The sequence below is a fragment of the Berghia stephanieae genome, chromosome 7 (assembly GCF_034508935.2).
Source record: "Berghia stephanieae isolate SIO BIC M18660-M18661 chromosome 7, UCSD_Bste_1.3, whole genome shotgun sequence".
Taxonomy (NCBI): domain Eukaryota; kingdom Metazoa; phylum Mollusca; class Gastropoda; order Nudibranchia; family Aeolidiidae; genus Berghia; species Berghia stephanieae.
Genome location: NC_088366.1, coordinates 56047862 through 56062861, shown reverse-complemented (window position 1 = coordinate 56062861; position 15000 = coordinate 56047862). Strand labels below are relative to the sequence as shown.

The following is a 15000-nucleotide window of genomic DNA, read 5'->3' as shown; positions in this document are numbered from 1 at the left end:
GTTGTATCGGACATACTGTGACCTACTTTGTGTGAATGTGTGTACTTGAAGGATAACACAGCAATGAGGTAAGAGGAAAATTGTTATTATAATTGTCATGGTACTTCTTCTCCTTCTTCCTTTGATTGCCCACAATCAATTGGTTGATTATTATGGCAAATATGAAACTGCTTTCTAATCTCTCTGTATTCCTTGTTTATAATCGTTAGTCTAAAATCAATTTCCAGGGACATTCAGGGGTCGTCAACGTTGGTCAGTGATGGTTTGTGTAAGGTCTACGTATCTGCATAGCAACTTGCCACAAAAGCATCAATTGTAGTGGCTTCGGTCACTTTGGTATCACTAAGCCATTTATGTCGATGTGTGCAGTATTCGTTTAAAATCAGATACGTTTTGTACTAAGAAACAGAATAGAAAAGGTTTGACTATTTTCATCATCTTAAAAAAACCCAACAAAACAAAACAAAACAATACGAAAGATTACACTTCTACATTTTTAACAATGTATATCAAAAGCTTTCAAACGAGTTTGCGTTAATATACACATTACACATATTACATTATGGGTAACGAAACACATAGGTTGTTAAAATAACATGGAGGGCTTCCGTACATTCACAGCACTTTTATTATAGCTATATGTCAGTGCATGACATAATCAGTCGGAGGGTGAAAATTTAGGATTTGCTGGTTTGTTTATTTTAGTTTTTTTTTTTTTTCATTTTCTGAAAGAATATGTTCCCCAGAGCATTTTAATCTTTATTTGAAGTAAATCGGGTGGATTTTCATGAAGTTAGGGTCAGATGTATGGAAAGGTATCCATCAACCTTTTTCAAACTTGACTAGTTGTAAAAAATAATGGGCATGTTCTTTTTTAACTTTCCATGTGCTGGAGGTAATTGTTCACATTGCAAATATGCTCAAAGTGACCCACATAGTGAAAAGTGTTCACAGATTTTGAACTATCTAACATTACGATTGGTCATCGTGTTCATCTTGACACATGTGTATGTTTACAACTTTCATAAACAAAGCAGCGTGTTTACATTTGTTCAGAAATGTCCAATCGTTGTACAGCAACACATCATGTGATTGATGACTCGATTGGACGAAAACATGAATATAGATCGCTCCCATTCATTGCAATGTCCAATAATATTACCACACTCAAGAATAGACGTCTATTTAAATAAGTTTCATCTATATAAATAGCTGAGTCGGTTGTCATTTACGACTCTGGCGTATATATATATATATATATATATATATATATATATATATATATATATATATATATATGTGGAAGCAGCCCTTCAGAACCATTAGACCCATGTAACGGAAGTTTATCTCGGGTTTCTACTATAGCGAGAAACGATCAATAGCAACTGCTTATTACCCTTTTCACAGGACGCGAAAATATCGCAAAGTACTTTGAGGGTGCAGTCGAGATTTTTTTTTCTGACCACCCTTCCTGTCCACCCAGAAATGACTGGGTAGCTGGGTCAGTTTGATCTGGTTGAAAGTACTTTGCGATAGACTAACGTCCTATCCAATCACTACAACAATGGCAATTACTGGCAGTAGGAAGACGAGAGTGCTCAATGTTAATCTTCAGTGTGATAAATGATGCAGTCGTTTCTTTGTCACAAACGAATTATCAGTTACGCTGATTAAAATTTGATAACTTTAAGAGGCTTGGTTAACTCATTCACGGCGAAGACGTTTATATTTCCGTACCAAATCGTAGTTTTTCTCATTATTTATATCTAACCCAAACCAAATCGTTTTCACCAAGAGATCACTCACAAAGGAGAGAAGGGATTTCAATGATATAGATAGTATGCGCTTGGCTAAGAAGCTCACAACATTGCCATCCGGAAGTATAACGGACGAACACACAAACTTATGTGTAACCATAAACTTTTATAGTCTGGTTAATACAGTTCAGTGAGAATAACTCACAATCGCGGATGGCAAAATATAACAACAAAGGCTTGAGTGACGTCATCTCGAACTATCTATAGTCCAATGGTGCTTGGGGAAAAACGAGTTGAGATGAGCGTACGAATAGGGATAACTTTATTTTACTAAATATTGTCATGGGGTAACCAAATTACCCCGGTCGTACGATTAAGAGGTAAAAAAAAACACACAACGTACTATTAGGACCAAATAAAACTTTTTTCTAGCCAATACATTCATACATATATATATACACACACACACACACACACACACACACACACACACACACACATATATATATATATATATATATATATATATATATATATATATATATATATATATATATAAATTGTCACTCACATTATATGGCGTTCGTTTCTGTGGGTTTATTCCACGTCCTCAGTCGGCGTAATCCCACAGAAACGAATGTCTCGGCCATATAATGTGAGTAACAATTTATATTTTATATTAGCTCTAACCATCATTATCGAGCACTTTCGTACCTACGAGTACCCACCAACACTCATATATATATATATATATATATATATATATATATATATATATATATATATATATATATATATATATATATACATACATACAGCTTTTTGTTAGTGTAATGTATTAAGTACTATAGCAATGTCAACTGTCATCACACTTCATTAGATATGATATGATTTGGTATTAAGGTTCCGCCATAGGGAATCGATCTGATTGCAATGATTGTAACCGACGGGCACTTATTTTGCAAGTCTGATAACCCAAATCATTATGGGCTCATTGTTTGTTATAATGGAAATCTAAAAAAAAATGACGCAAAATATTGTCCATTACAACAATGTTTAACTAGGCATAATATATCATAAGTGGGTTCGGATGTCAGACCTGCATATATGTACACGTCGACTGTACCGCCTAACCTTAGTTAGACAAGTTCAATTTTAAAATTGTATTTTCATTTATTTTATAACTCATACTATTGGAGTGTTAAAAGCTCTTCAGTCATTTGGGTATATTTCACGTAGTAATAATGAATTCACCACTTTTCGATTACATATTAAGCTTATAAGCAAAACTATCATTGTTTTCCATTTCGAGAAGGTATTGAAAAACAAACCAGCGCAGAACAAACAAAACAAACCCATAAACAAACAAACAAACAAAAAATCCCTACAAATTTATTTTAAAAGACAGCAACCCAAAAACAAAACAAAAACAAAACCAAAAAAAAAAAAACAAAAAAAAAAAAAAAAAAAAACAAAAAACAAAAACAAAAAAAAAAAAAAAAAACACAAATCAAATGTAAATATAAAAATAAGTAGAAAAAACAATCCGCTCAAAAGACAAAACAAAACAACCCCCCACCCCTCCCTTCTTACGAAATAAAAAAACCCCCAAAAAACCCTAAAAAACAAACCAAAATAAAAAAGAAAAGAAATAAAACTAAAAAAAAATAAATAAAAATAGAAAAACCCCAACAAAACCCCTCCAGCCTCCCCCGCCCCCCCCCCCAAAATAAAAAAAATTATTTAAAAAATGGTGCTAATTAATATCGACGAATGAGAATTGAAAATTGCCTTCAATATAGCCGCACATGCACTTTTTAAAAATTTAGATTTCCGTGACCATAATATGACATTTTTACGATTTCCAGCATCAAACAACAGGTCAAGAGTCAGAGAACTGAAACTTTTTATAAATATTGGGAGAAATTAAAAACAAAACAAATCAAAACAAGATAAGTAGTACATTTTTAAAAAAAAGAGAAGTAAAACGAATTATCAAACTGTTTTGGACATTCTGGTTTGTGCGTAGCCTTCGTTAACTTATAGCTGACACAAAACCCACTAAGACCCATATTTTGACGTAATGTTTAGGTTTATGGACCGCCTAGTGAGTTATCTTTAGTAGTGGTCAAGGAAACAAGTGGTCCCATTGGTTGAACTGTTGAAAACAACTCACGATTTGTTTTCTTTTGTGGCCAAAGACTTGTCTTTTGACGTCATTTGTTGGTCAGTATCAGGCCATGAGTTTACGAAGGCCACGGTCAGTCTCGTTAGACAGTCATTATACTTTTCTTTTCTCTGCTCCCTCTCTTGCTCGCAACCCCAACCCCCCTTCCCAAAATCCTCCCTACCCCCCCCCCCCCCCTTCCCCCAACTCCCCCAATCCCCCTTAAACTCCCATCCCCTCCCCAAAATTAAATATATTTTTATCCACCTCCCCCAAACTTCTAATCCCTCTTCACTCATTTCCCAAAACTCCCTCCTCTTCACACCCCCCCCCCCCCCAATCCCATCCGTCTCTTTCCCCAAAATAGTGAACGACAGAGCTACCGTGAGCTGCCAGCATGCACAAACTACGACGCAAAACTGGAAGGTTTGAGTCTCGACGATGTTGGAGAGTCTACAGGCCTAGTATCTTCCCATCATGCTTTCAATGGCACTCCGAGTACCCCCCTCGTTCCTCCTATCTATCACGCAAGCACTTACATCATCGACAAGCCGGAGGATCTCATGAAATGTATCAAAGATGTAAGGAAATTATAAGAAGGTAGCTTTGTTTTGTACGCTAGTGGTCTTGTGGTATGACACTCGCTTCGGATCGGAAGTCCTGGTTTCGACCTCGCTCGGCGCATAGTTGATCTTGAAAAGATTTTACTCACATTTTCTCAGGTGTAAAATGACACCTGACCTTACACGTTGTCTTTGTTTGCTGAGGTTATTATATATGATACTAATACTGATGTTATTAATGGTGATGGTGAGGGTGATGATGATGATGATGTATGATGATGATGATGATGATGATGATGATGATGATAATGATGATTATGATGATAATGATGATGATGGTGACGATGACATTGATAATGACGGTCGACGCAAAACTGGAAGGCTTAAGTCTCGATGACGTTGAAGAGACGACAGGCCTCGTATCTTCCCATCATGCTTTCAATGGCACTTCGAGTACCCCCCTCGTTCCTCCTATCTATCACGCAAGCACTTACATCATCGACAAGCCGGAGGATCTCATGAAATGTATCAAAGATGTAAGGAAATTATAAGAAGGGTGTGCTTTGTTTTGCTGATCTTTATTACTTTAAAAAATGTTGTTTCTCTTTTCTTTGATATTATGACAATAAAATTGATGATAGTGGTCGTGGTGGTGGTGGTGATGATGATGATGATGATGATGATGATGATGATGATGATGATGATGATGATGATGACGGTGATGATAATGTTGATGGTGATGATGACGACGATGATTTTGATGATGATGATGATGATGATGATGATGATGATGATGATGACGATGACATTGATAATAGTATTACTTCCGGCACTGTAATGAATACATTCTTGCATAAAAGAAACAGTAATCAGGATTTTAGATAATTTTGAATATCTGTTCGAGTCTTCAAGTTTGGTCTGCTCTGTCGGAGCCCACTTATTGAGATAAATATGTCTGTCTTTTATAAATGGATGCTCTTTGGGCCCACTTTTGAGATCCCTCTGTCTTGTATATTGTTCGGCCCTTTACTTCTGGGACCCACGTTTGAGAGGCGTCAGAGCCTAATTAATAGGTCTAACCTTTGCTTTTGTAGCCCACTTTTGATATCATTCAGTCTTATAAATTGGACTGGACTTTGCTTTTGTAGCCCACTTTCGAGATCCACTAGTCTTAGAAATAGGCACACCCATTGCTCTTGAAGCCCACTATCTTATGAGATCCGTCCGTCTTCTACATTGGAATGGCCTTTACTTTGCTTTTGGAGATTACAACTTTTTAGAGCAGTCAGAGTCTTATGAATAGCCTGCCTTCCTTTGGGGCCAACTCTCTTAAGAGCCGTCCGAATCGTGTATATTTTTGTTCTGGCCCTTACTTTAGGAACCGATTCAAAGACCAATCCAAGTTTTCGAGATCGGCATGTTGTTTGCTGATCCATTCTTTAACTCTCAAGTGGGGTCTATTTCAGAACAGAAAGCAATATTACTTTTTTTTTTCAAAGGGGGTGGTGTAGGTGGGTAAATTTCTTTTTGCCCATGTTATCATAATTTGAATGTATGTCATGTGCCTTTGTTTTGAAACAATCTTACGATGGTATCAGAGTTAAAAATATTTTATGTGAGAAGCCATATTATGGCGGTTTTGATGGTCACAATATGTCGGTGGACGTCGGATCAAACCTCTGATCTGAAGTCCCGATTTTCACGATCGGCTGAGTAGAGGTCTGATCCGGAACAAAAATTAAATAAAACATGGTGCGCAAAGCTCGTATGTAGACTTCAGAGTTTTGATCCGCCGATTGTAAAAATCGGGGTTTCAGAGGTTTGGTCCGCCCAAAACTAAATAAAACATGTGCTCAAAGCTCGTATGTAGACTTCAGAATTTTTGATCCGCCGATCGTGAATAATCGGGACTTCAGAGGTCTGATCCTCCGACCATCGACATGCATCTTCCTTTCCATAAGATGTTGATTTATATTAAACCAAAAGGGATTATTCTTTCAGCTGTCAGAATTGAAGAGAAATATTGACTATGGTATATAAACATAGTGTTGCACGAAACTATCCCTGTATAATCACCGAATAGAGGAAGCTGAATTTATCTAAAGTTCACTGTTTACAATTTTCAGGGAGGTGCTTGCTATTCTCGACTAGGGAATCCCACGACAGAGGCGTTGGATGCAGCCATTAACGTCCTTGAGAGAGGGGCAGGGTCCTTGACCTTTGCAAGTGGCATGGCTGCTATCACGAGTGTAGTGTTGGGATTTCTGGGAAAAGGAGATCACGTAGTAAGTGGAGTTAGAAAGTTAATAAAATGCCTTCCACACAATAATTAATCACGCCTTTATTTCGTTACCCACCATTATTCAATTCAAACTGTCCATTGTTTCTTGAATTTTTAATAGCTAGATCTAAATCGTCAAACTAATTCTATTATCTTTCATGTAACTGCCATTAAAATGACCCTAATGCGATGCCAGCATCTTATAACAACTAAAACCAACAAACAAGCGAACAATAAAACCAAAAAAAAAAAAAAAAAAGAAAAAAAAAACAAAAAAAAAAACAAAACAACAAAACACACACACACACACACACTCACACACACACACACACACACACACACACACAAAACAACAAAACTAAAAAACAATCCCCAAACCAAAAAAAACAAAAAACAAAATCAAACAAACTACGCAAAAACAAAACAAAACAAAACAACAAACCGAAAAAAAAAACAACCCCAAAAAACACCAAAAAAAAAAAAAAAAAAAAAAAAAAAAAAAAAAAACAAAAAATCCCAACCAATCATGCCCAATCTTAAGAAATAGGGCTGTAAAGAAATTAGCTAATAATACCGATTCTTAGTTTTATTCTTCTAGGGGTTGGGGAGAGAGAGAGAGAGAGAGAGAGAGAGAGAGAGAGAGAGAGAGAGAGAGAGAGAGAGAGAGAGAGAGAGAGAGAGAGTGGCTGTCTGTGGAATAATCTGCAGAGCGTCTGACACCCAGATGATCCGAGTTTAAAACCGCATAATATCGGGAATTTTGTCTCACTCTCTCCACCTCCGCGCTTTCAATACAAAAATAAATTTTGAGGCTAGCTATTAAAATGAAAAAAAAATAATAGAGAGGAAACGTATGATGTAAAAAAAAAAAAAAACTGGTTCCTATCTCATTGGAAGCGTAAAACTACTCTTACAGAGGATTGTATACATACCTTGTGTAAACTAATGATCTTCTAGCTTCAGAGTGATGGTATCCTATTTTCTAGTCTATGCTGGTCGTCAATAAAGACATTCCATTCTTGCTCTTTTTACGTCCCATAATTCTTAGAATCTGCGTATACATCCTGCAACTAAAATCGTTATGCCACCTTATTGGATTCAGTAGTCTGATGTCACGCCACCCGGCAACGGCGGCCATCTTGGTTCTAAACAAAGAAAATCATTACTTTTTATTCTTCATGCTGGCAAGAACTTTTCATATGCCTTATGATCAGAATGTGGAAAAGTCAAAACATGATGAAATTTATGTGTTTTTTTTCCCCTCTGGATACGTTTTTATGCTCGCCGGAGAAATATTTTAAACTGCGTCCGCCATTGTTCCGATAGTTTAGAGCCAGTGTTACTAAGTTACCATGCGTCATTAGGAAGGAAGTGACGTTACGACTGTTGAAGAGTATTATGATTCAATATGTAACCTTTTCATTATTAATTTGTCCTCCGAAGGACTGGCTACATACACACTTCCAAGGATTTAGGAACCAGAAAAGTAGAAGACGTGACATGACGTCTCGACTTTTCTTCCCTGTTAAAGAGAACAAAGCTATTTGAGCTCTTCAATGAGTCAAAAACACACAAAAAACGTCATAACATGTTTTCTACTTCCGGTGCCAGATCCTACAGGTGCCATGCTATCCCGGGACGTTGACAGCGGTCAAACACTTGGTGGACAACTATGGCGTGGAAATGACCACTGTCCGAGATGCCCTCTTTGATGACGTGGTCAAGGCCGTTAAACCCAGCACAAAGGTCAGTTATTTTATTGTACATATATCATTGCAATTTACCACTTTTATGCGTAACAGTTGCAACGTTCAAAGGTGCGATTATAAAGGAAAAAACAAATAATGATGTGAAATTGAATATAAGCTTCAATTTAATTACAAAAACAGATCAAATGAACGTTTCGGGTTTCCCCTTTATCAACAAAACAGGATGAATGAAACACTACAGATGAATGAGATAATATGGTAGTGGCGTAGTTAAGATGAATGAGCAGCACCATTTACATTAAAGGAAAAAAACGAAGGCATGAAGCGGAGCTCGGGACCTTCTGGATTACAGTGCAATGTCTTAACCACTCGGCCACTTCGCCTCGTCACTAAATAAATAAATGGCAAAAAATAGCAACTTTCTCTGTGGGGTGATAATGAGACTTTGCAGTTTTCTGGAAGTCATCTTCTCTAACTGTTAGTTTCTTTTACAACGGATAAGTGAGACGCCTCGTAAGCTTTTTGCTCTTGCGCTATACTAAAATCAATCCCCCCCCCCCTGACCCGGAAACAGACATGTACTTATTTGCAGGCCCTATATCCCAAAATGTTGTGAGGTCATGATTGTAATGGAAGTGCTGTCAAACCAACGCAAAATATTTTCCATTAAATTACAACAATGTTAAATAAATCCTATAATTGGGCTCGGCTATCGGACCTGCAAATAATATGTGCACGTCGCCCAAAACCAAAGGGATCCTGATGCTTCCCGTTTATTAAATCAAAAAACTCATAACATCCGCCAGCCGGATATAGCGTACCAACACACAAATCTATGTGTAACCTTAAACGTTTATAGTCTGATTGATCGAATTTAGTGAGAACTTTAACAAGTAGCTAAGTAACGTCAAAATCATTCCTTCTGTTATAATGCTCTTTATTCAGTCATGAAGATAAATATAGATCATTATGATCGTATGACCATGCCTACATATTACATTTTAACATAGATAATGATTAACATAAACCTCTTTTTTTGTGACACCAAGGCGTCAGCTAAGCCCAGCATTCTGATTCAAAAAAGTTGCGTTTCGTAAACGATTTCTAATTTGGACAACATGGCGTGATTGTTGTTGACACCAGACATCTTGTTTAATGGATTATCTGTATATTCTTTCCTGGAATGCATAAGCGACGGTATCTAATGATGCCGTATAGTTTTGTTTTAAACAACTTCTTTTGTTTTCTTTTTTTTCTTTAGATGATATGGATAGAAACACCGTGCAATCCGGAGATAGTTGTGGATGTTAAACAAATGACCCAGTTTTCAAAGTCTAAGAGTCTCTTTTGTTTTCTTTCCTTACTTCAGATGATATGGATAGAAACACCGTGCAATCCGGAGATAGTTGTGGTGGATGTTAAACAAATAACCCAGTTTTCCAAGTCTAAGAGTCTCTTTTGTTTTCTTTCCTTTCTTCAAATGATATGGATAGAAACGCCGTGCAATCACGAGATAGTTTGGTGGATGTTAAACAAATGACCCAGTGGATGTTAAACAAATGACCCAGTTTTCAAAGTCTAAGAGTCTCTTTTGTTTTCTTTCCTTTCTTCAGATGATATGGATAGAAACACCGTGCAATCCGGAGATAGTAGTGGTGGATGTTAAACAAATAACCCAGTTTGCCAAGTCGAAGAGTATTCTGGTAGCCGTGGACGGTACATTTGCTGGACCCTACGCTCAAAAAGTTATAGGATTGGGTGCCGATTTTTCAGTGCATAGTTGGTAAGGATGTATTTTTACATGTTTGGTTTCTTTCCAAATTCTTGAATTTATAGAGTAGTAGTGGTTGTGGCAGAAGCTATAATATAGTATCTGTAGTGGTAGTTGTAGTTGTAATTGTTCTTGTTGTAGTAGTAGTGGTGGTGGTGGTGGTAGTAGTTGTTGTTGTTGTAGTAGTAGTAGTAGTAGTAGTAGTAGTAGTAGTAGGAGTAGTAGTAGGAGTAGTAGTAGTAGTAGTAGTAGTAGTAGTAGTAGTAGTAGTAGTTGTAGTAGTAGTAGTAGTAGTAGTAGTAGTAGTAGTAGTAGTAGTAGTAGTAGAAGTAGTAGTTGTAGTCGTTGTAGTCGCAGTAGTAGTAGTAGTAGTAGTAGTAGTAGTAGTAGTAGTAGTAGTAGTAGTAGTAGTAGTAGTAGTAGCAGCAGCAGCAGTAGTAGTAGTAGTAGTAGTAGTAGTTGTAGTCGTAGTAGTAGTAGTAGTAGTAGCAGCAGCAGCAGCAGCAGTAGTAGTAGTAGTAGTAGTAGTAGTAGTAGTAGTAGTAGTAGTAGTGGTGGTAGTAGTAGTAGTAGTAGTAGTAGTAGTGGTAGTAGTAGTAGTAGTAGTAGTAGTAGTAGTAGTGGTAGTAGTAGTAGTAGTGGTAGTAGTAGTAGTAGTAGTAGTAGTAGGAGTAGTAGTAGTAGTAGTAGTAGTAGTAGTAGTAGTAGTAGTAGTAGTAGTAGTAGTAGTAGTGTAGTAGTAGTAGTAGTATAGTAGTAGTAGTAGTAGTGGTAGTAGTAGTAGTAGTAGTAGTGGTAGTAGTAGTAGTAGTAGTGGTAGTAGTAGTGGTAGTAGTAGTGGTAGTAGTAGTAGTAGTAGTAGTAGTGGTAGTAGTAGTAGTAGTAGTAGTAGTAGTAGTAGTAGTAGTAGTAGTAGTATAGTAGTAGTGAGTAGTAGTAGTAGTAGTAGTAGTAGTAGTAGTAGTAGTAGTAGTAGTAGTGGTAGTAGTAGTAGTTAGTAGTAGTAGTAGTAGTAGTAGTAGTAGTAGTAGTAGTAGTAGTAGTATAGTCGTGGTAGTAGTAGTAGTAGTAGTAGTAGTAGTAGTAGTAGTAGTAGTAGTAGTAGTAGTAGTAGTAGTAGTAGTGTCGTAGTGGTAGTAGTAGTAGTAGTAGTAGTATAGTAGTAGTAGTAGTAGTAGTAGTGTAGTAGTGAGTAGTAGTAGTAAGTAGTAGTAGTAGTATAGTAGTAGTAGTATATGTAGTAGTAGTGTATAGTAGTAGTAGTAGTGTAGTAGTAGTAGTAGTAGTGTAGTAGTAGTAGTAGTAGTATAGTAGTAGTAGTGGTAGTAGTAGTAGTAGTAGTAGTAGTAGTAGTAGTAGTAGTAGTAGTAGTATAGTAGTCGTAGTAGTGTAGTAGTAGTAGTAGTAGTAGTAGTAGTAGTAGGTAGTAGTAGTGAGTAGTAGTAGTAGTAGTAGTAGTAGTAGTAGTAGTAGTGTGTAAGTAGTAGTAGTGGTAGTAGTAGTAGTAGTCGTAGTCGTAGTCGTAGTCGTAGTCGTAGTAGTAGTAGTAGTAGTCGTAGTAGTAGTAGTAGTAGTAGTAGTAGTAGTAGTAGTAGTAGTTGTTGTATAGATTCTTATCGTTGTTGTCTCTGATGCCTTTTCTTTATTTCCCTCAGTACCAAGTACATGGGAGGCCACTCTGATTTGATTGCTGGTTGCGTCACAACGAGCACTGTAGCACAGTGGAGAGTTCTCAAACAGATGCAGACATTTCTAGGGAACATGCTGGTATGTCCATCATTGAAGCTTTTATTGACTTGACCGGTTGACTGCCGCACTCTGGTGAGACACGTATTAAGAATTGGGCCAGAAAACTCGTCCTTCAAATATCAATCGATTTAACTTAGCAAAATCTCTCACACCTGGGACCTTTATATATATATATATATATATATATATATATATATATATATATATATATATATATATATATATATATATATATATATATATATATATATATTCTTGAGCTTTTTTATGTAGAGCAATATCCACTTAACATGATCAGAGCGCTTTTCAGGGGCTTCCTAGACAACAGCAATATTTAACATGTAGAACGAGACATGACGCCTGTTAGGCGATATTACAATTTTTTCGGACAACGCTGTTAACGGCCAGGTACTCATTTTACACATGAGTACGGTGAGAGAGAAGTGAGTAAAGAGTCTTTTCCGAGTATTCAACTATGCGCCGAGAGATGCTCGAACCCAGGACCTTTCGATCCGAAAGCGAGTGTCATACCACATGACCACATAGCCGCACACACACACACACACACACACACACACACACAATATCCAGAGGGATACTTTTTCAGGAGTGTAGAAAACAAAAGGCTCTTTGAACTTGAACGCTTCTCCAAACACAAAAGACGCTGGACACAATTAGTAGAGGGCCTAAACTACTTTTCATAACAATTGTGTCTGTAGCATCGCACCTTCTGTGTGTGTGTCTGTGTGTTGTGTGCGTGTGTGTGTATGTGTATGTGTGTGGATGTGTGCTATAAACAAATCGCTCTCTTACTCTATATGCTTCGAAGAACAATGCGTGGATGATGAATGACAGAAGAAAAGGATTGGCCAATATCTTTATGTATCATATCATCGAACATTGAGTTACCACAAAAATAAATGCTAAAAAAAAAAAAGAAAAAGAAAAAGACAAACGACCACACCACTCCCACCCCCTCAAAAAACAAAAAACAAAACAAAAAGACAAAACAAAACAATCAAACAGAAAAAACAACAAACTTTTACAAACAGCAAAATAAACAAGTCAAATTCTCATTGAAATAAGTAACCCAACACAAAACAAAACACAAAGAACAAAAAAAAAACAAACAAAAAAAACAAAAAAAACAAAACAAAAACAAACAAAACAAAAATCCACAAAATAAACAAACACCATACGAAACTAAAGAAAAAAAAAACCAACCAAAAAAAAAAAAACAAAACAAAAAAAACAAAAACAACAAACAAACCAAAACAATCAAACACACAACAAAACAAAACTAACACAAAAAAAAAGAAAGAAAAGAAAAGAAAAAAAAAAAAAAGAGAAAGAAAAGAAACAACAAAACAACAGCAACGTTGATTTATTTTAAAACGTTAACGAAGGTTGATAGATTAAAAACGTTCAATTAAAAATTGATTTATAAAAAACGCTTTCAAAATTTCATATATCTATCTAGATAAAAACGCCAACAAAAATTGACAAAAACGCATTCGAAATTTGAGGAAAAAAATGCTGAAAATGAAAATGATTGATTGTCTGTTTTTTTAATTTTTTTTTTTTAGAACTTTAACAGCGCCCCAGGCACCCGTGAGATCACGATTCGAAAATAGACAAAAAATCGATTCCTTTAAGCAATGAATACTTGGTATATATTATTAATAACATGTGCCAAGTTCTCCGGATGTGAGGCCTTTAGTGAGAGTGGATTTGAAAGCCTTTTGAATCGAAAAAAACCTAAACAAAGCAAAAAAAAAAACAAAAACAAAAACAAAAAAAAAAAAAAACCCAAAAAACAACAAAAAACAAAACAACAAAACAAAAAAACAAACAAAAAACAAAACAAAAAAAAAAAAACACGACAAAACAAACAATCAAACAAACAAAAATTGTCATATCACCTAGCAGGCACCATGTGTTGTCTTACATGTTAAGTGTTGCTGTCGGTTTGAGACCTTCCTAAAGGGCTTTGAGCACATTTAGTGGATGTTTCAAGAAACGTTTAAGCAGAGGTAATGTAGAGGAGATAAAATTGTAGTAGAACTTGTATTAGCGAAGATTGGTGTTAATTTCTTGGCCTGGGTGGGATTCCCGACCTCCCATAGTGGGCAGGGAGGTAGTTGCTGTGTTTTCTATCCCCCTGTATCTGTTTTCCAATTTCTTTCTGCCTTTGTCTTTGGATGAGTTCACTTTTCTCCTGGACCTGGCCGGAGTCATTGGCTGGGAGGGAAGCAGTCAAACGCTTACTATTGTTTTGGGAGATATTTTTCTCTTTGTAAATCCCCTGTCTGTTATGAATTATTATATTTTTTATTTTGAATGTATATTGTAAGCATTTGAGTATTCCTCTTTGTTGGATCTTGTACTTGTGTCCGGATGAGACGTATAGGTGATCTCAAACTAAGTACATTGGTATGCTCTTGGAATCTACATCTGATCCCTATTTGTTCCCATTCCCCTTTGTCTTACTTTTTCTTGGGTGCTTTAATTGTAATTCTAGAATTTCACTATCCAATTCTTATCCTTTTTTACTGGCGCTGATATAATCTAAAGGTGTTGCAAGCGCCGTAAAACCCTTAAAAACAAAAATAGACAAACAATTTCTTGGTGTTTGTAAAGGGAATGAGATTAGCGGAAGAGTAGCGTCCCTTGATTGGACGTCACCCATAGTCTGTGACGTCACCGGCGGAAAAGTTATTAGAGAGAGAACGTGATGTTGGTTGTGCGCATGCGCGAGGACGAGAGACGCATGCGCACAACCAACATGACGGTCTCTCTCTAATAACTTTTCTGCCGGTGACGTCACAGACTATGGGTGAAGTCCAATCAAGGGACGCTACTCTTCCGCTAATCTCATTCCCTATTATCACAATTTACAGTGTTTGTTTACTTGCCCATATTCGCAGGTCCGAACCCACTTATGGGCCACGTTTGTGCGGCTATGTGGTCTAGTGGTATGACACTCGCTTTCTGAACGGAAGG

General features: G+C 36.6%; 1 protein-coding gene across 1 annotated transcript in view; it reads left to right on the top strand.

The window, feature by feature from the left end:
• LOC144977524 (L-methionine gamma-lyase-like) overlaps positions 1-15000 on the top strand; it is a 25261-nt gene that overhangs the window by 51 nt on the left and 10210 nt on the right. The window contains exons 1-6 of the mRNA XM_078922835.1: positions 1-68; positions 4292-4505; positions 6614-6772; positions 8380-8514; positions 10091-10260; positions 11904-12015. The exon at positions 1-68 is cut by the window's left edge and continues 51 nt beyond it. Of these exons, the coding sequence (XP_078778961.1) occupies positions 64-68; positions 4292-4505; positions 6614-6772; positions 8380-8514; positions 10091-10260; positions 11904-12015 (795 nt within the window). The 5' untranslated portion in view covers positions 1-63. The remainder of the gene's footprint in view (positions 69-4291; positions 4506-6613; positions 6773-8379; positions 8515-10090; positions 10261-11903; positions 12016-15000) is intronic.